The 21,772-nt window shown below is 36.2% G+C and overlaps 1 protein-coding gene across 4 annotated transcripts in view; it reads left to right on the forward strand.

Moving 5' to 3' along the window:
• The window catches only part of AP2A2 (adaptor related protein complex 2 subunit alpha 2), a 90,505-nt gene extending 69,782 nt beyond the window's left edge, over positions 1 to 20,723 (forward strand). Inside the window, exons 11-24 of one of the 4 annotated variants that reach the window (XM_063438058.1) lie at positions 51 to 233; positions 339 to 436; positions 947 to 1,178; positions 2,705 to 2,875; positions 6,010 to 6,165; positions 7,721 to 7,878; positions 10,445 to 10,522; positions 12,119 to 12,201; positions 16,716 to 16,805; positions 17,236 to 17,359; positions 17,911 to 18,027; positions 19,187 to 19,256; positions 20,298 to 20,432; positions 20,552 to 20,723. In XM_063438058.1, the coding sequence (XP_063294128.1) occupies positions 51 to 233; positions 339 to 436; positions 947 to 1,178; positions 2,705 to 2,875; positions 6,010 to 6,165; positions 7,721 to 7,878; positions 10,445 to 10,522; positions 12,119 to 12,201; positions 16,716 to 16,805; positions 17,236 to 17,359; positions 17,911 to 18,027; positions 19,187 to 19,256; positions 20,298 to 20,432; positions 20,552 to 20,629 (1,773 nt within the window). In that variant the 3' untranslated portion in view covers positions 20,630 to 20,723. The remainder of the gene's footprint in view (positions 1 to 50; positions 234 to 338; positions 437 to 946; positions 1,179 to 2,704; positions 2,876 to 6,009; positions 6,166 to 7,720; positions 7,879 to 10,444; positions 10,523 to 12,118; positions 12,202 to 16,715; positions 16,806 to 17,235; positions 17,360 to 17,910; positions 18,028 to 19,186; positions 19,257 to 20,297; positions 20,433 to 20,551) is intronic. The other 3 variants (XM_063438059.1, XM_063438060.1, XM_063438061.1) reach the window with 3 other exon arrangements.
• Positions 20,724 to 21,772: the final 1,049 nt, after the last annotated feature.

Below are 21,772 nucleotides of genomic sequence, written 5' to 3' on the forward strand. Positions count from 1 at the left end.
TATCGAAAAAGAACTAGTTCAGAAACAAAATGTATTTGTTTTTTTTACAGGTACTAAAAGTAGCAATTCTGGCGGAAAAGTATGCTGTAGATTACACCTGGTATGTGGACACAATCCTGAACCTAATCCGTATTGCTGGCGACTATGTAAGCGAGGAGGTGTGGTACCGTGTCATCCAGATTGTTATCAACAGAGATGATGTGCAGGGATATGCTGCCAAGACTGTGTTTGAGGTCTGTTATTAAGTGATACAAAATACACTTTGTGTTTAACCTTGTATGTAAGGAGACGCTCTAATTTCACTGTATGCTTACATATTCCTTTAAATTGTAATTCAGGCTCTTCAGGCTCCTGCATGTCATGAAAATCTTGTTAAGGTTGGAGGATACATCTTGGGGGAATTTGGTAATCTCATTGCTGGTGACCCACGTTCTAGGTAGGAACAGATTCATTTTTGTCAAACTATTTTATCAAATCATGTATTTACGAAGATAGAATCACAGGAAATATTGGCATAGGTTTTTGTCAAGTAACTTTATTTTTACTTTTTGTGTGTTACATGGTGGATAACAGGCATACCTCGTCCTTTTTGTGAATTATGGTATCAGGAGTAGATAATTGTAGTCCCCCAGTTTATGTACAACTACCCAATGCGTTGGCAGGCTATATAGGGCACCAATTGATTGCTTGTTCAAGCTTATAATATGCAATATAATCCATCCATTATTTTATGGTCCCGGGCTTCAAAAGGAAGCCTTTACCCCGCATTCCTATGTTGAGATAGCCACCCATCAATTTTAAAGACTTTGAAAAGTCAATTTTATTTAGTTTGGCTTTAAAACTATAGATGTATTGTAGTATGCTGTGCAGACTCTGTTGGAACAAGGTCATGATAACAATTATTCAAAATCAACCTTTTTTTTTTTTTTTTTTTTTTTTTAACCAGTCCTCTGATTCAATTTAACTTGCTGCACTCCAAGTTCCACCTTTGCAGTGTTCCCACCCGGGCCCTGCTCCTTTCTGCTTATATCAAGTTTATCAACCTGTTTCCTGAAATTAAGCAGACTATCCAGGATGTGCTCCGCAGTGACAGCCAGCTCAGGAACGCCGACGTGGAACTGCAGCAAAGAGCTGTAGAGTATCTGCGTCTCAGCTCAATTGCTAGCAATGACATTCTGGTATGTCCTTTGGTGTGAATGTCGAGCCTGTCTCAGCCATTAAATGTAAACACCATAACCACTACAATGAGCTTGTTGGATTAGATAAGTACTCATCCAAAGTTGGACATGGTAATACAAAATTTAATTTCTGCATTTGACAAGGAATTATGATAAAGGCAGTCCATTTATTTTTTTGCCAAATAACTTTAAAAGCATTACAACACAAACGGTAGTAGTTATGGTGCTTGTCTTAAAAAAAATTAAATTGTTAATGATTGTGTAGTATACACCTTGATCTCAAATAATGTTACTGGCATTTGGGAACTGTCAGACTAAGGTACATTTTCCAATATAGAACCCTAGAAATAATCACTTTATAGCGAATATTTAGTATTAAACGTTTTCATGCTCTTCACACTCGGAAGTTCAGAAATTAAAACCATCCCCCCACTTATGTGGTTTAATGTCTGCTTTCATAGTCTTGTGAGGTCTGACCTCAAACCCACCAGCAAAGATGCTCAACCACATTAATAAGGAAAATGTTGCAGACTGACTTCTTTCTTTTTTCACTAAATGCTAAAAACCTTCCCTTAAGTGTAGGTTTTAGTTAGAACTACTAATAATGTAAATGTTTTGTGCTCTCGTGTAGCAGTCTCCATATTTTCTAAATTCAGAGACCTAACTTAAGCTAAATACAGTGTGAATTGTCAATGCTGTTTGTGTCAAATTTGACATTCCAGAGATTGTATTGTTTTCATGAATGCCAGGTCACACTTTATTAAATGACAAAGATTTCGGAGTAACCGATCGTTTGCCTTCCAAACTTCGATCCAACATTCAACTGGCTGCACTAATTAAGTTGATGCTTGAAGTATAAAATTGATATAGTCATCTATGCTTACTGATTCACAGGTAGTGTCTGGTACCATAATACTTTTAAGTGTAGCATTCTGTGATTACTTTCCAACTTACCCTTTTGTCCTGCATTTCTTTCTACATGCCAAAGCTCAAAAGTAACCACCAGTAAATGAAGTGCTTTTTATATTTTAACCAACTATTGTCACTATTCATCATCCTCACATTCACTTATATTTTGCACCCTCAGGCAGCCATTGTTTTTAAGAGGATTTCCTGCTCAGACAATGCTTCTCCATCACGAGGGCACGCTATTCATACAATAAATGGGACTCCACCACAATCATTATATTCAAAAGTGCAATATATTAAGTGTTCCAAATTCCTTTGCCTGTGGACAACTGCATTACGGAGTACTTTTGTTCTCCTGTGCGTAATCCTTTTTAACACCATGACTGTCTGATTGCACAAAGTATACATTTGTGAATACCATTATTATGATGATCTGTGAGGACTGATGAATTCTCAGCAGAAGTCACCTTATTTGCAGACCGCTCTTTTCTTCAGGGAGGAGAAGTGGACTTGCATGTGCTATATGGTTTTGGTATTTTCTGAATTTTCTTAGCGTTTTCACTTTGTTAATAAGTATCCGTGCACATTTTTTTGTTGACTTTTTATATTTTTCCAAGGCCACTGTTTTGGAGGAGATGCCCCCTTTCCCTGAAAGAGAATCTTCTATCCTGGCAAAACTGAAGAAAAAGAAGGGACCCAGCACAGTGACAGACTTAGAGGAAATCAAGAAGGAGAAAAGCACTTCAGATGTGAATGGGGGCACTGAGCCCGCCCCTACCAGCACAGCGGTATGTGTAATCCCATTGGCACCATGTCTATATACATAATATATTGTATGTATGTGTGTGTCAAAGTGCTAACATCTTGATACTGCACCCTTTTTATCTTTCCAAATCGTTTATATAGGGTAATAGATGGTAAATATGGAATGAATGAAAGTTCACAATGGACTTGGATAGGCTGAATTCCATGGTCAAAAATCTGTAATCTGGCTGAGCTGTTCACAAAGCCCAGCAGATATGTGGAAAGCTTCTATCAAATCATATGTCTTGGTTCTGACAGTTCAAGTGTTTCGTCAATTTAGCATGCAGGGTAAAATACATTGTATCGTCAAGTCTTTATTAATGAAAGGCAAGCAAAATAAATCGACTTGTGCAATTTGCATAGTGGTGTCAGATAAACAGTCTAATGTTTCCAAATTACAAAAAAATAAAAAAAATGCAGAGCAAAACACAGTACTTTTAACATTTTACATTACACTTAGTCTTGTGGATGTGCAAAAATAGGAACCAAAATGTAATGACATCCAGACAACTGATTAGTTGCAATTCCTCTTGTCCCTTGGTGATAAGGGTGATTTTGGAACTTAAGGGCAATGCCAGTTTTTACAGTTTTGCTATGTATTTAATAAAAAGTTATTTTACTCTTGTTACACTGTTTTTAAATGACAGATCTTTATTTTAATATCTAAAATAAATGTTACTTCTTATATAGCATAGAAATATAGCAATGTTATTGTAGGCACTATAACTATTTGATCTTATTGGCTTGGAAATATTGCCTGGAGTCCTCAAACTCTTTCCCTCTCTTCAGTGTTGAACCATTTTCAAGCGGTTTAACACACACAGCCCAGCCCCACTAAAGGTATGGCTAGTCATTGATTACACACTTCCTTCTAGCCATACAATTTCTTACCAGCAATGGACGATGTTTACTCTCAGCCAATTAGTAAAATGAAGCCGTTATAATGCCTATAGCGTCCCTTTACATTTTTGCCAGTATTTTTTTCACGACAGTAACACTTTTAAGTGCTGCTTCCAATAAGAAAAAAGAGGGACAGAGGGATCCCCCTCTATTTCTTATTGGAAGCGGCACTAAAAGTGTTACTTTCGTGGTACAAATGCTTTTGTCTTATATTAAAACCCATGAAATTTAATTTATATGTTGTGATGTATGTAGGTATGGTACCCAAACAGGGCTAAACTTAGCAGACAAGGCTGAGAATAGCGACGCTAGAGTGAAGAGCAGCAGGAATCCTGGACCACACAGAATTACCATTTACATTTATGATAATTTACATATTTAGTGCTGTGGAAGGTGTTTAGTACCAGGTGAACCTGAAGAGCCAATTCACATTCACAAGTCTTCCGTTCACTCACATGCTCTGTATGTGAGTAGAGGCTTGGAGTGCAGACACATAACCATTACTAATGCTGTGTATGTCTGTGCAGAGATCCCAGCATGGGATGCACTCTGAGAATGATCGCTTGCTGAGAAATGCTAGGTAAGAGTCTGATATGAAAGGTTCTGGAGCAGTCTATATTGATGTTTACACAGTAATCACAGTATGTATATTTGCGTGCCATATTATTTGGTGTAAAGGAATCTGTTGGGAGCAGTTTGCTTGCCGGGGGTACCTGTGAAATTCTGTCTACTGTCACTGTTTACAATATTGAGCTTTTAACTATTTTCAAATATTTCAAGTGAAATATGATAGAAATGTCAAAGAAAATTAAAGTAAAACCAGACATTAAAGGCACAAAATCCAGGGTGCATTTTCAACACTTGCAATGCATTATTTCAGTCCAGTTATGCATTGCTAGATAGCTGCATTGCTGCACATCGCTGTAGTGATTATGTTGCTTAGACTCTATAGGTGCAGTCACCTAGTTTAATTTTAAAACCTATTAGCCCAACCCAACACTCGCAGCTAAACCGTTCCATCCAGGTTGCATGAAATCAATGTAGTAAATGCGGACGTTTGTGTACTCAACCCCTATAATGGTTGTCAGAACCATATGTCCCTCTGGCCTTTTTTCTGTTATTTTCTGAACCTTGATGAAACTGTCAATATTCAATCACCTGTTTTTCTGTGATGTATACTTTTATTTGTTCATGTGAATGAGATGCAATGCTCATTCTCCCACTTTTTGCTTTCCATTAAATGGGAAATATTGCACATGTGTTTGTGTTTAACTGATATCAAGAGTTTTGGATTCTGCTACAGTTTGCTGCAGTCTTGTGTTTGACATTATTCAATAAATCACATATTTATTTTTTGCAGGTGTATATGAGATGCTTGTTATAGGCCAGATGTCTAAAGTGTGCCTTTATTCTAATACTACATTTTTCTTTAAGTGAGCATATTCAGGAAATCTGGGTTGGACTGGGAATCAGAGGTGAATGTGTGTGTGTAGGGGTGCACTGTATGTGAGGTGTGCAGTTTGTGAATGTTAGTTCACTCTTGCAAGATCCGTCCCAGAACATGCAGAGCTGCAGGCTACAGGCTACAACCCCCGGATCCCCTTTCCCACTCCTCTCTGACACAGTGATGTTCCTGTGGGCCGATGAGGGACATCTTTGATCTCCCGATCTGCCCATCATGGCATACAGAAAGGCCAGCAGGGGAGGTCCTCTGATCTTCCCATTTGGCCTCAGCCCAGTGCCATTGTGGCCCAATGGTCATTTGCCCGATGTTCAGGCGTGCAGGGAATGTTAGATTGTAATGCAGAGTGACAAACTGTATGTTGCTTATATCCTACTAGATTAATTATATATATATATATATATATACATACACACACACACAGTTACGAGGGAGCCATTTTAGAGCCAACGCTTGATTGGATTTTCCATGGGATGTTCTTGCTGGTCATGGTAGAGATGCTTTGACCACATCCTACTGGGCTGGTATAGACAGGCATCCATATTGATACGGACATCCACTTTGACATATGTTCTTATCTTCCCTTCAAACAAATTTGGATTATGATGTAGCCCTAATGTATCTCTCCATCCCAGAAGACAGAATGGAGTTACATATCTATGGTTATGCTTGGTCATGTTTATGTCCCATGAAAAAAAAAAAAAAGATGAATTGTCCCTCTTTTTCCCACCTCTTCTTCCTTCATTTTCCTGACAGCAACAACAACGCTCCATTCCTTTCAGTGTGTTTGAAGATCAGCTACTATGTGCAGTGCGTCCACGTCCATTATCTCTCCTGGCCTCCATGGCTTCGAGTGTCCCTTACCCACTTTCTGGCATTAATCAACCTGTTGCAACCCCACCAATCTTCCAGGTTCTTTTTAGACTGTAGGTGTGGAAAGAGGTGTTAGAATGCATCCACCTTTTTAATGCATCTGATGGTTATTTAGTTGAAGCATGTTGTGATCATAGACTAACATTGTCTTATAACCTGGTCTTTTATCAGTACAAATACCCTGTGTTTATCCGTACAAGTAACCTGTGTGTGCTTGTTATTTTGACTTCTAATATTTTGTAACACATTCTTTATATTTTTGTTTATTTTTATTTTTGGTGTTTATATAACCGAGACAAGTGAATATACTTTTATGTATCTTTGCTTTGGACTTGACTTTCAGCTTTATGGAACTCCTTACCAGTGCATGCTTACCTTTTTAATGAAGCCTGGGAGAACAGATACTGTGGATTACATTATTCTTAATTTTCCATAGCTTTTTTGAGCAGTTTATTAAGCTGGATGATATGTTTGTCATCAGCATGTCCTGCTCATATTTGTTTGCTTTGGTGAAGCATTATGTTCTTTCTAGGAGGCACGGTTTTGATTGAAAATGTTATGCAACGTTGTATAGTGTTCTAAAGAAAATTCATTATACATTTGTAATATTGGTCATTAATTTGCAAGTATAATGTTAATTTTACCACCTAAACTGTATCTGTTCCAGTATTTAGACACTCTGCCGAGCTGACTATGCTTATTAAGCATGTTTTCCTGCTACTCATAGGTGCATTTGTGCCTTCTCACACTGATCATTGATTGGCACATGTGGCTAATTGTTTAACACCAGTTTTAAATACAAGCCATGTGAATGCCAACCTTTTGACTACCACTGACGAAGGTTTGTTTGCACACTGAAATTTGTGTCGCACTGCTAGTGTTGTTGTGTGTTTCCATATGCACATGGGTAGCACTTAGCACCTTTATTTTCTTTCTGCTCCCTTCAGTGGGTATTCTCTTTTTGGCTATGTAGGCACACACTTTCCTTAATGTTTGCTGAGGTAGTTTTAGGATACTTGCATATTGTATTTAGACTAGGATTTCTTTACTTTTTGCTATGATCAAGCTCATTTTGTTAATGAGCCGAGGATGATTTTAGGTGGTCCCTTATATATACCTACTCAAACCTGTTTTCTACCTTGTTATGAGGTATCTTAAGGGTATTCAAGTGTTATATTACTAGAGTTGCATTTTTACCCTCTTATTTTTTTGCTATTTTTTTCTTTTCTTATAAGCTGGGATGGTCTTTAGGCATTCTCTACCCAGTTCTATTTATACTCCTTTTATAACTCTCTATATACCCACTGTTTTGGTATTGTATTGGCTTTTCTTTTTGTGATCACAGGTAGATTTTAACTGTACATAATTAAGTCTTTATGGTATCTGTAAAGTCTTTAGACTCGACAGTTAATTGCCTGCCAGTGAGACCATCCAGTGCTTTGCTGAAAGCCATATGCATGAAAAATGAATTGTTGAGAGAACTGTTGTCCGCATGCTGCAGTGTAAATTAATAAGGTTTATTCTCATATTCTAACTTTGTGTTCAAGTTGTGTCTTAGCTCTGAATATTTACACATCTTCTCTTCTTTCCATAGTCCACTCCATCTCCTTCAGCTGACCTTCTAGGTCTGGGTGCTCTTTCTGCTACCAGTCCTGTGGCGTCGTCTGCTGCAGGGTTATTGGTCGATGTCTTCGCTGATGCCTCCCTACCTGTTGCTGCTGTTTCTTCAGGTGCAGAAGATAACTTTTCAAGGTATTGTTTTTCAATTAATTTAACTAATTAATTTAGCCTGTATATTTTTTTTTTTTTTTTTTTTTTTAGCACTTTGGGGATTCTAGATTATTTGTTCTTACCATGTTGGCATTAAAGTTACTTCCTGAGTGAGCTAAATATATGGGAATACTTCCTATTCCCCTGGTGGTATATTGTTCTCCTAACTATATTACACACTCTAAACACTTTTTCCCTTAAAAAGTAAGCAGACATGTTGGTTACGGAGTGCTTAATTTCTAAATCTGAGTAAAAAAAAAGCTATACCAATAACTCCTGAAGATGCAACTAAAGTATCCCCGTTGACAATATATGGTGAAAAGTAAAAATGAGAGAAAATACAACCAACTCAAATTCCCACAACTAAAAATTCCCTTGTGGAGTTATCCTTTGTTTATTTTTCCTATGTATTGTCAAATGCGTTACCTTTGTATTTGCTTAGTATCACAAAGACCGTATTGTAAATTATTTTATGTATCTCAGTTCACACCATGGAAAAGTGTCTTGCTACGTGGCTCTTTGATCAGGGAATCTCAAAGGAAGTCTTTATTCTCTATGTTAAAGGCATTATTGTACATTTAACATTTTTCGACCTGGCAATTTTTCTTTAACGGCAGACATCCATAACGACTGTCTGCTACTTGAGTGTTTGTTTCCTAATGTAGCTTAAAGGGATACTATAAGTGCCAGAAAAATCAAGCTGTATTCCTGGCACTAAAGCTCCCTCTACCTCCCTCCTCCCTCGTGCCACTCTCCCTAGTAAATAAAGGGTTATATATACTTACCTTTTACGAGTGCCCGAGATGAGCGGGTGCTAACGTGCCTGAGTGGCAATTGCAGAGCGTGTGTTAGACCTCCCCATAGGAAAGCATTGAATCAGTGCTAAATCTGACGCTGGATGTCCTCATGCAGGGCGGGAGGACGTCCACCGTCAGATACCAGACCAAAGGTCCCTTTCGATTCAGGAAGTTCTTTAGTCGCTGTCTGGTAGACTTAGAGCTGCAATGTAATTATTGCAGTTTATCTGGATTTGCAATGTTGCACATAGCAGCACGAAGTGCAAAGGGACACTGCACCCAGACCACTACAATTAGCTAAAATGGTCTGGGCGCCTACAGTGTCCCTTTAGCTTGTCTGAGTTTCAATTGTGGATGCCAAGCATTGTTCTCTAAAGTTGGTTAGCTACTTTTTTTTTTTTCTTAGCGATGACATACAGTAAAATATAGGCATGCATACTACCTATAAAACAATAAAGATATGACATGAAACTTTTACCCAGGATGTTCCACAAGGTGCCTGGTGTGAAAGTGCTTATGCAAGTAAAGGTTACACACAGGCAACAATAGGTTAAAAAATTAAAAAAAAGTTATTCAGCCATAAAATCCAGACAATGTATTTCTGACTTTAGTCAGTCTTTACTCGTAAGAAAGCTTCAAGCATTCAAGGACTGTGCAAAATCTGAAAAACATCGGGCATTCTGATCTGGACTTCTCTCATGTTTGTTCACATTCTGTAATCCGTAAACACTTTTTATTAGCATGTCCTTAGACCTTGACTCATATATATATATACTCTATAGCTTTAGCTATAGTCCATGATGTTGGATAAAAACAGGGCGGTAGGTGCAGCGCTTCAGTAATCCTTGACAAGGTATATGTGAAGAGAACCAGAGAAGGAATAATAGTGTAGTATTTAAAACTGTAGTGGTGATAAATAAAATAAAAGATGTGCACTCACACTTTCCTGGAGCTTCAATACAGCTCCAGTGTATGCGCCTGGGCGGAATAATCCCCGCCTATGGATCAAGTGCAGAGGAAAAAATTTTCAAAGAATTGCCTCTGCACTTGATCCGTAGGCGGGGATTATTCCGCCCAGGCGCATACAATGGAGCTGTATTGAAGCTCCAGGAAAGTGTGAGTGCACATCTTTTATTTTATTTATCACCACTACAGTTTTAAATACTACACTATTATTCCTTCTCTGGTTCTCTTCACATATACCTTGTCAAGGATTATTGAAGCGCTGCACCTACCGCCCTGTTTTTATCTTATTTTCTGATCGGAAAATAGAGACTCTGTATTGGTGTTCCAGCTGCTTTTGGACTATTATCACTTTGCTTCCGCGCTGAATTTATTTTTGTGTGATTGTATAGTCCATGATGTAAAAGTGGTTTTTGTTTTGTTTTTTTTAATAGTGTAATGCTGATTCCATTTTTATAGTCCAGCTTTGTATCTGGATAGCCAATTACACCTTTTTGGGTATGTTAATTTCCCCCCCTCCATATTCAACTTACATTGATAGGCTTTCCAAATCTATCAAATCCTTTTTTTACATTCATATTAAAAAGTCCTTTTTAAAAACTGTGTGACAAACTGTTCTAGAACATAAATGCACCATCTTACCCCTATCTTCAGATTTTTAGGAAAGTATATTACAGCTACAATGTTATTCAACTGTTTTCTGGGATAAGGGGACTAACGTTGCTCAATGTTACTGCCTCCTCTCCCCTGCCCTCTGTTTCCCCATTGCCTCCCGATGCCCTGCACAGTGATGTCCAAACTCCCCCAGAAGGGGTATCAGGGGATTCGGACTCCTCTGTGCATGATGGAGAGGATTTCTTCCACAAGTAAGCAAACCCTTCCAATGCTGAGAGGACTACCTGATTTCTGCTACCACCATTCTCCTGTGCCCTATATAGTCTGGCTTCCTCATCCTGTACAACTGTATGTGGCATTAAAGCAGCAGCCTGTCCAAGTTTTAAAATTGGACAGAAATTGTCAATTTTTCATAAAAGGAAATAAAATGCTATGTCTTCATCTGCATGATCTTTACATTTATACAGTGTCTTCAAATGATATCAATTAGTTTATGAATAGGCAAGTTCAAACAATTGTCATTGGCTTTAAATCATTCTGTGGAGGTTTTACTAGGTTAGCCTAAACTGGGGTGACACTGCTGTTTCCCATTTTCACATTATCTTGGTCTCCTCTCACTAAATATTGTTAGAAACTATATCAAGAGATTACTGTAGCAGTTTTGGAACAAAGTACTAGATGATGAGGTAAATGTTTGTTTCAATGGTGATTGAACCTATATTTTATTTGCCTTGATAAATATCGCCATTCATTACACAAGTGTTTGAGATCCGTTTGTTGGCCAATCTTCATATTCTGATTAGAATTGAGTGACCATTATTTATCCCATATGCATGCTAATTTATTGAAGCTTTTAAATTCAGTAAATACATCTTTAAATGGATATGGCACTGAAAATGTATAATGATGGATATTCGTTATAGGCACATAAGCACACTTATCTTTAAAATCATCTATGATTTGGTAAATAGCAGAGCTTTTATGAGTCTGTATACAGTATAGTCAACAGTATAATCTCAGAATTTTTCATTTTAATATTTGCAGTATTTTACAAAAATCCATCAAAATAAATAATTACTGGGTAAATTGTGATAGTACCAAATTTTTCACACCTTTGTCTAGACTACTAGACAAGCAATATGGCTGCTCACAGCAACAATATAAGACTAATTTATTTTAGTTAATTTACATTATTTTAATCTGCGTAATAGAACTATGCAATTATATGGAAACATTGCACACATTTGTAGCAAAGTAGGTATATTCTATTTTGAACTCCATTAAAAACTACTGTAAAGAACTTAACAAATTTAAATTGTTCAAATTCTTCATCTCTTGAACTCCTTTCAGTTCTTACGTTTTGTGGTTTTAGAAACTATGACAATGTACTGCTGCTTTAACCAGACAATCTCTCACATGCAAAAATTAGCAATCTATCCATACCACCCCCGTTCATCATAGACCAGGAATACAATGCCATTGGTCAGCCCCCGGACCACTGTGATGATTCCTGCATGTGTTATGTATTCGAGTGTGCTATACCCAACCATTCAACATGCTCACTGCATAATGGCTCATCTTTCTTATGTCACGATACAGACCTGCATAGTACAAAACATAGCAGTGCTGGAGCCTCTGGCAGTGAATATGTTAATTCATTGGCATAAACATCTTATTTTACCACTGTCGTTTAATTTAAGGTAAATTGTATTTGTGAGTAAGTTTAACCCTACTTAAATAGTTCACCTTTTCCCCTATCTATTTTACTGCTTTAGTTATTTTAATATTTTCTGCATTTTCTTTCTTCTTTCCCCATTTTCATGTTTAAATCTGTTCTCCTCACAAAGGTTTATATGTAAGAATAACGGTGTTCTATTTGAGAATCAGCTGCTCCAAATTGGACTGAAATGTGAATTTCGGCAAAATCTGGGTAAGATTATTTTTTTATATTCCATTTATTAAAATGCATTGGGGATGTGCATGGTGATATGGCTGGAATATTTTAGCAGATATTAACAAGTGCCATATGGGTTAAAAGAATGTGCTCCGTAGGGGTTTAAAATACTTTGAATTTGCATTGTTTGCATTTCCATATTACCACAATCTTTTATGTGCCAATGTGTATTCATGATAGTTCTGTTTGTAGAAAAAGTAAGCGTAACATTTTAGCAACATTGACACTTATATATTATCTTGTATTCTTACCAAATAAAGTTATATCATAGATAAGGGGTGCAGCGGTTTGTACTAAAAGCATTATATGTGAATAGCATCCCTTTAATTGTTTTTCCTTTCCTTCATTCTTTCGCCTTCATGCTAAAAATAAAGGTTTATTTCAAGTAACTGTTATAAAGCTAGTAATCTTGTATTAGCTAGAAAATGTGATAACTAAATAATGGTAGTTAGTTAAGTGAAGTCAACACAACAAAAAAATCAAAGTATAAACGTCACTTTAGGTAATAGATTAAAATGTCAATCAGGAGGGAAAAAAACAGAAACCAATACATAAATGTGAATAATGCAAAAAGGAAGTGATCATGTTCTATACACTCATAGAGGGAAAAGTTACTCTTTAATAGTAATGATATACTCTACGAATAATTAGAGAGAACAAGTTTTCTATGTATAAAAAGAAACTATAACAGGCTCAGCTAACTGAAAGGCAGCAAATGTAGCATTCGACTACAATTACAAAGTATTTAGCCTCAAAGGATTGACAAGCTGACAGTGTATAGGTGTTGAACCACTGGCAACAATGTAACTTATAATACTTGTCCAAAAGAAAGCTATGTAAAGCTTAGGAAGAATACAGATATGATAAAACGATTGATGCTTAAAAGTAAATCTAGGATATAAATTGAAATGGCACAGCTGACTGTAGACGCAAAAATTAAATCATAACGCTAACAAGAAATGCTAAATCTCAGCTACGTTAATTGTAAAAGGATATGGTCACTGAGCGGAAGCAAATATAATTACTAAAAATAACAGTTCTCATAGTAAAATAGATGCAAGCGTAAAAGTCAAAGGAAAAGTTATCTATTCCTGAACGAACGTCTAAACTCTATCCCTAACTGCTCTGCTACACATGCATATAGAGCACCGTAACAACACATGACCGCCCACCATACTAATTCCTTCCACTAAAATGAACCCGAATTACAACCTAATAGTTGTGAAAGTAAAATTAAATAAAAGGCTACAGTTTAATGCACGTTTTGGCTCACACAGCAACTTGGTTGGGAATTTAAACACCGTGACAACAATCCACCCGGTCTCCCCTTCTTTAAATGGACAATGGCCGTGCATTGAAGATATCAGGCCAAACTATTAATACTGTATCTCATTAGTATTAAATAGTAGCTTTCCCCTCTGAGTGTACATCAAACGATCACCTCCTTTTTTTTTTTTTTTTTGTTATTTACATTTATGTATTTTTTTTCTTTTTTCCCCTCCTGATTTATATTTTAACTTATTACCTAATAAATTGACATTTCTATACTTTGAGTTTTTTGTTGTAACTTAAAATACCTAGAAGAAAGATGCACATTCATCAAGTTGGAAAATGTAACAATTATTTCTACATTCAAAATTTTGGATACATAGCGGTTATGTACACTATTTCAGTACATATATGAATTTAAAGTCCATCTTTATTTTGCTTTAAAGGAACACTATAGTCACCTAAATTACTTTAGCTAAATAAAGCATTTTTAGTGTATAGATCATTCCCCTGCAATTTCACAGCTCGATTTACTGTCAATTAGGAGTTAAATCACTTTGTTTCTGTTTATTCTGTTTATGCAGCCCTAGCCACACCTCCCCTGGCTATGATTGACAGAGGCTGCATGAAAAAAAAAACTGGTTTCACTTTCAAACAGATGTAATTTACCTTAAATAATTGTATCTCAATCTCTAAATTGAACTTTAATCACATACAGGAGGCTCTTGCAGGGCATAGCAAGCTATTAACATAGCAGGGGATAAGAAAATCTTAATTAAACAGAACTTGCAATAAAGAAAGCCTAAATAGGGCTCTCTTTACAGGAAGTGTTTATGGAAGGCTGTGCAAGTCACATGCAGGGAGGTGTGACTAGGGTTCATAAACATTTAACTCCTAAATGGCAGAGGATTGAGCAGTGAGGCTGCAGGGGCATGTTCTTTACACCAAAACTGCTTCATTAAGCTAAAGTTGTTCAGGTGACTATAGTGTCCCTTTAAAAAAAAAAAAGTGTGTTTTTTTTTTATTTATACTTTGATAATCAATATTCAATTCATACAAATTTTACAAAATGAGGCCTCTATAAGATATGAGATTTATCATTACATAACTAATAGTACATATATTATACACATTTGCAATATAACACAAGACAGCATTGCAGCATAATTGAAAATTTTGCTTAAGTAGGGTTGAGGAGCTTTAAATATGACTCATATATTTTCAATGTTCAAGGTATGCACAATTTGTTAGTATTACTTCCAATTAATAGAGATTTACTTATCTAGTATTTCCTGTACTAATTAATCAGTTCTAAACATTTCAACCAAACAGATACTTTTTTTTACTTAATTTTTGTTTACTCAACATCAACTCCATTTTTATCTGAAACTCGAGTTGATTTTTTACTTTCTTCCACGGGACCTCTAGATCTTTTTTCCACCATCTCAACAACTATTTTAACAGCTAAAAAAAGATGTATAAGAATTGCTTTTAATTCATACAACGTAGATGGCCAATTTAAATGTAACAAAACGACCTCTGGGGATATTTTCAACTCGAGTTTTAGATCTTTAGATATAAACTTTTGTGTTGTCAACCGAAGATTTCTTAGTTTGTGACAATCCCACCAAATATGTCTAAAATTACCTCTTGAATATCTACATCTCCAGCAAACAGGATTTATTGAGGAATATATTTTATTTAATTTATCCGGTACTAAGTACCATCTGTTTAGGACTTTAAAGTGTGTTTCTAACAAATTTAATGAATGTATATTCTTCATAACGTCCATCATTGAAGAACCCCATTGTTTCATATTCATATCAATGTTTAGATCTTTTTTCCATACAGATATAGCTGTTGGATTTATATCCCTTTTAACTAAAACTACCACCACCCAACAACTTCAGCTAATTAAAGCTGTTATCAGGGTTGAGTTTTAAAGTATTTTGCAATGGTTTAATCTTGAAATAATAAGGGAAATAAACAAGCAAACCGTGCAGAAGATGGAACTAGAAAGGGAGAGTAGAATAATAACTTGGACTAAGAATGCATGTATTCACATTCAAGAGTTCCAGAATATGCATGAAGGCCTATATACAGCATATACACACATGCACACATGCTCATACAGCTGCCCGCCCACCCGCCTCCTTCCTCCAGCTCTCAATGAGTCAACTGTCCAACTGCCTGCCCGCCTCAGTTCTTCGTGAGCAGACCGCCTGCCTCTAATCTAAAGGGCTGAACAGGCTTGCAAATCCCAGGATCAATTTTAGGGATTTCAGGAATTTGTTGAGCCCTGTGTTTGTCCAATAAAAAAAAAGTATTGCAAGATACGAATTGAGAAACTACGCTATATTTTACTGTATTCTTCTGTCTCCACATATTTTCCTACCTCTGAGAAAGCACCTATCTAAAAAATTTTTCGAAGCGCTATTCCCTCTTCCTATTTTACACACTTTCTACAGATCTGAATTGAGAGACTCTGGTTTTGGTGTTGAAGCTGTCTATTCGTTTTAAAGGAACACTATAGTCACCTAAACAACTTTAGCTTAATGAAGCAGAGTTTGTGTGTAGACCATGCCTCTCAGGTTTCACTGCTCAATTCACTGCCGTTTAGGAGTTAAATCACTTTTTCTGTTTATGCAGCCCTTGTCACACCTCCCCTTTCTCTGATTGACACAGCCTGCATGAAAAAAACAACTGCTTTCACTTTCAATCAGATGTAATTTACCTTAAATAATTGTATCTCTTTTTCTGTAAATTAAACTTTAATCACATACAGGAGGCTATTGCAGGGTCTAGCAAGCTATTAACATAGGGGATATGAACATTAAAATTAAATAGAAACTTTCTAAAGGAAGGATAAACATTATATGACTCTTTACAGTAAGTATTTAGGAAAACTCTGCAAGTCACATGAAGGGAGGTGTGACTAGGGTTCATAAACAAAGCAATTTAACTTCTAAATGGCAGAGAATTGAGCAGTGAGACTGCAGGGTCATGATCTATACACCAAAACTGCTTCATTAAGCCAAAGTTGTTTTGGTGACTATAGTGTCCCTTTAAGCATATGCACTACAAGCCAAGCTCCCATGCATTTTGAGCATGGTTCAAGTAAATTGCTTATGTATTTTTCGTTCTTGTTCCTTTGTATGCGTTTAGATTTGTCTTCCTTTTCCATCTCAAGTTGAGCTTTTTAAATTTTTTATCCTTTACAGGTCGTATGTTTATCTTCTATGGCAACAAGGTGTCAGCTCAGTTTCAGAACTTCACTCCTACCTTAATATGTTCTGATGATTTGAGTTCCAATATCCTTTTTTTATTGGCTTATCCCTATGTAATACTCTATTGCCCCAGTGTAATTGGGATATATTTAATGCATTCAAAAACAAATAGCCGTGTGGGGGATAACACTTTATACTATAATGTTAGTATTATTCCTTGTGTGATTATTTTTGGTAATTAAAAAAAAAAAAAAAAAATCTTAGACTTGTTCAATAACTGCTCACTTTGAGATCTTTACAAACATTAAAAGCATTTTTATATTTAGGTTTTATTAAAAAAAACATGTCTGAAGGGGCAATCACCAACTACTAGTAAGTCATGCTTGTTTGTAAAGCCCTTTAGGCAAGAAGTCTAATGTTAAATATCCTGTATATGGAAATTCTAAGTGAATAACTAGAAGAAATCTTTGGAAATTAGACTTGCTATGCTCATTTCTCCTTGACTTCCACTCACATCTGAATCTTCAGTCTAAACCAGTTGAACCCACCGTTGATGGAGGGGCTCAGGTGCAGCAAGTGGTTAACATCGAATGTGTGCAAGAATTCTTGGAAGTTCCTGTTCTAAATATCCAGTTCAGGTACAGAATCCTATTTTTTGACAGAATAAAATAGGTCATTGGGAGAAATATTATAGTGTTGCAAAACTGGATAAAGTCCTAAACATAAAGCTATGATCATGGAAACCAACTGAATTTGTAGAGATTGTTTTGTGTAAGTAATATCACTAGCACATTGCAACTTAACTTTGGCGACACGTTTTTAAAATCTCCCCCTGTGTTTCAAATTGGTTATCACGACAATTATGTTTAACATAATACTGAATCATCGCCGATCAGCATGTGAAAGACCTACAAAGAACATTGTTGTTTTTTTTTTTTCTTCTTCCTAATAAAGAACCAGTATGTAATGCTTTACGATGGTGGAGAACATGGTGCTCGATTATAGAAAATTTTAAAGGTTAATGCAGATGAGATCCCATTTTATTGATCATTTTATCTGATCACACCTGTTACAATTTCTATAAGATTTACATTGAAATGTCAGTTTTACTTTTCACCATTATTGCTTTTTCGTTCTTAACATGCATTTTTTTTTTCTTCTTCTTTCTTTTTATTAACTTCACCCCCAGATATGGAGGAACGTTCCAGAATTTTTCTGTCAAGTTGCCCATCACTCTGAACAAGTTTTTTCAACCTACAGAAATGACGGCTCAGGATTTCTTTCAGCGCTGGAAGCAGCTCAGCAGGTAGCCTTCCATGTCCTGCACAATAATCATTTGGCCCGTATGGTCTGCATTTATTTCCCAGCACACAGGAGTTGATGTCACTTTTGCTAATAAACCTACACAGTGTGACCACTTTAATTTCTTCACTCTCAATGATGGGAATTAAAGCAAGCATTCATTAACCAACAAACTAATTATATATATATATATATATATATATATATATGTATGTATGTTTATAGCCCTTCTAATAATTTTGTAACTAACACTGTTAAAAATAAGGATATTTTCAGACTTGTGCAAGAGATTGTTTCCAAATTAATCAATTAGCGCAGTGTTTACCTGTGGAGTCTTTTTCATTGAATAAGACTGCACAGGACAATTCTTGATGAATTGTTTTGTCCAGCTGTAGATTAAAAAAAAATTCAGTTGCAATAACCAGTTAAAACTAATTTTTTTGCACAACATATACAGAGTAAAACAAGTAAGTATGGTGCAAAAAAACAGAATATAGGTCGTGCCAAGGAGTGATTATAAAATAATAAAAACAATGCATACTTACATAAAATGAATACAAATGGAAAAGAGTCCTGATAAAAAGTGTGTGAATAACCATAGTCCAAGTTTGATTGAAGAGAGAAATAAAATTGGTGGGCCTTATAGGATCCGAGGGAGTCAGGTATCCAGATGATGTGGAAGCATGCAGATAAAATAAAGAAATTCCAATAGTGTAAAACTGCGATGGAAAGACGAAGGTGATGGAAACAGTATGGTGTAACAATTATTTCACTAAAATGTATAAGAGCTCAAAACACATATAATAACAAAGAAAAAAAAATAATGTAATTTTTGGGGTTTTTATTTTTTGCACAAGCCTTGTTTTTTTCCATCAATGGGGTTTTTATACACACTGACATAAAACAAAACCAAAACGAAACCAAAAACATTTTACTCATTATTCAAGTGTTTGTGTGTCTGCTTAACTAATTTGAGCAACTTTGCTTGAAAACGTTGTTTATAAGAACTTCCTGCTTCTTGGCAGTTTAACACATACAACTAGAACTCGGCAAGAAAGACTGGTTACTGGTACATGTTTATACCTTGGTAATTTCATTTTACTATGAATACATAAGTATGTATAAATGTTGTTTGATTTTATTATTTGCAATTTCTCATGCAGTCCCAACCAAGAGGTTCAGAATATATTTAAGGCAAATCATCCGATGGATAATGAAATCACAAAGGCAAAGGTGGGCTCTTTATACATCCTGCATTTACATATAGTACCATGCACCCAAAACACAGACCATAATATGCAATGGAACATTTGTGTCTTTTTTTCCATTTTACATTTAAAGGGATTCTCTAGTGCCAGGAAAACAAACCAGTTTTACTGGCACTGTAGAATCATACAGTGCCCCACTCCCTCCCACCCCCCATCCCACATTGCTGAAGGAATTAAAACCTCTTCAGTCACTTACCTGTATCCAGCGCAGATGTCCCTTGGTGCTGGGTCAAGCTCCGCCCCCGCTCGTCCCCTGCCGTCGTCAGCCGGCTGTTTGTAAACTGGCACAAGAGGAGGACTTAACCCTGCAAGGTAATTATTGCAGTTTCTCAAAATCTGCCATAATTACCACTGTAGGGTTAAGTGACATCCTGCATTGCACCCAGACCACTTCAATGAGCTGAAGTGGTCTGGGTGCCTACTGTGTCCCTTTAAATGTAGCTTGACTTCACATTGCACTGTATCTAATGTAAATATGTAATTCACATAGTTGCAAAATGAGCTCAGGATTACTAAGTACTGTTCATTTAAAAAGTGACTGGGGATCTTTGTAGGAAATGCCAGTGATGAGAGGCTACCTTGTCCATCCAAATCATATGTGACTAATATCGATGTAGGTAGAGATAGGGGGAGGTGAGAGCTATTATTAGACAGATATTGTTTCCACTCTCTGCTGCCTTCACAGGTCAATGACTGGTCAGTTAGTGCATAATGCTGCCTAGATTGGAGATGTCTATATAGATAAAAAAAAAATGTATTCGGCTTTTATAATTTCTAATTTTCATTTTTTTTTTTTTAAAGTTAGCCTAAATGTTTAACTTCATTGGTTGGACAAGTTTGTGTGTATAATCTGCTACAACAAGGAAATACCTTTTCAGCAGTGGCTAGGGTATCTTTGAGAAGCTTCTGTGCAGAATGTGCATAGTGTTTATTTGTAAAATGTAGTAATCACTTATTTAAGATACTTGAGAGTTCATTATTTTGTTTTCTGACACTCTTTCGATAGCTCATTGGATTTGGTCCTGCTCTGTTAGAAAATGTCGATCCGAACCCATCCAATTATGTGGCAGCTGGAATCATCCAGACAAAGTCACGACAAGTGGGATGCTTACTGCGCCTTGAACCCAATGTGCAGGCTCAGGTAAACATTTTTCAGAAGATATGTAAGGTGCTTGTTACAATTTTGCTTGACCTACGGGTAGGCATGGGTGTTGAAAAGGATCAATAATTTTTTATTTTTTTTTGTTCTGTTCCACACAGATGTACCGGCTTACAATACGCACAAGTAAAGAAGAGGTGTCCCAGAGATTATGTGACCTGCTCTCCGAGCAGTTTTAATCCGAAATCATGCTGGCCACAAAATCCTTGTCTTTGTGATCTCCCTTACTGCCAGTTCCTTATCATCTCAGTGAAAATAAATATTCCTTACACATTGTAGTCTTTTATGTTTTCCAAAATATTTCCTCTTTCATTACCTGATGAGACTTTCCCTTGTTGTCCATGTTGTTTATGTGATTTTGGTTCCTCCCACACTTCAGGATACCTCATTGGTTGTTAAGTCTATGAACCCATATTCCAAGTATTATGTCCCCATGTATATTGGCGAATAGAAATGTCAAAGTATAAGCAAATATAATATGAATATATTTGTCAACAGTACGTGAATCTGAAAATATTTTTTTATTTCTTTTGGTGCATTTGTCAAATATTGGAATAAGATATTTTGTATTATCGCGTTATAGTGTAGATTTGAGGCTAGGTGGAAGGCCTTGGCTTAGGGTTTATCTCCGATAGGTGGGAAGTAGTTTTAAAGGTAAATTGGAATGGTGGTATGTGTTAAGACCCTTTCAAATTTAAAATGTCTTGACACTAAATCTCAAATTTAATATTTGTGGATATGTTTGTTTTTTTGTTTTTAAATGACAAGAACACTTTATCTACAAAGATTCCCATAGACTTTAATGGTGATTAATGAAGATAAATAATTTGAAAAGTATTTTTTGGGGGGGCAATAGATTTGAAAAGTTTTTACAAAAATATAAAATGGAGACCTCTGTTGGTGTTTACATCCGTGCCGAAATATGTATACTATTTTAAAACTTTTCAGACCAAATTAGCTGCGGCCAAAAGACTGCACCCATTTCTGAGAACATACAAAGTTGTGCTGAAGAGGGTTTTGATATTTTATATTAACAAATTAGCTTTTCTGTATTGAAAGCTGTCACAGATTAGTGATCTGAGGATAATATTTAAAATATGTAATATAAACCCTTAGTATCCTTAGGACACATCCTACAGTGTAGTTGCAAGCAGGGGTTATATTACACGATACTTGGAGCTTCATTCTGTCAGCTTGTGCTATATTTAGTGGCCCCAGACTAAACGCTCATGCTGCGCGCAGTTAGGGGTGGTTAGGGTTAGAAATGGTATCAAACTATGATGCTAGTCAGTGTGGTGACACAGATATATAGTATCACTTTA

The sequence above is a fragment of the Pelobates fuscus genome, chromosome 12 (assembly GCF_036172605.1).
Source record: "Pelobates fuscus isolate aPelFus1 chromosome 12, aPelFus1.pri, whole genome shotgun sequence".
Lineage (NCBI taxonomy): Eukaryota > Metazoa > Chordata > Amphibia > Anura > Pelobatidae > Pelobates > Pelobates fuscus.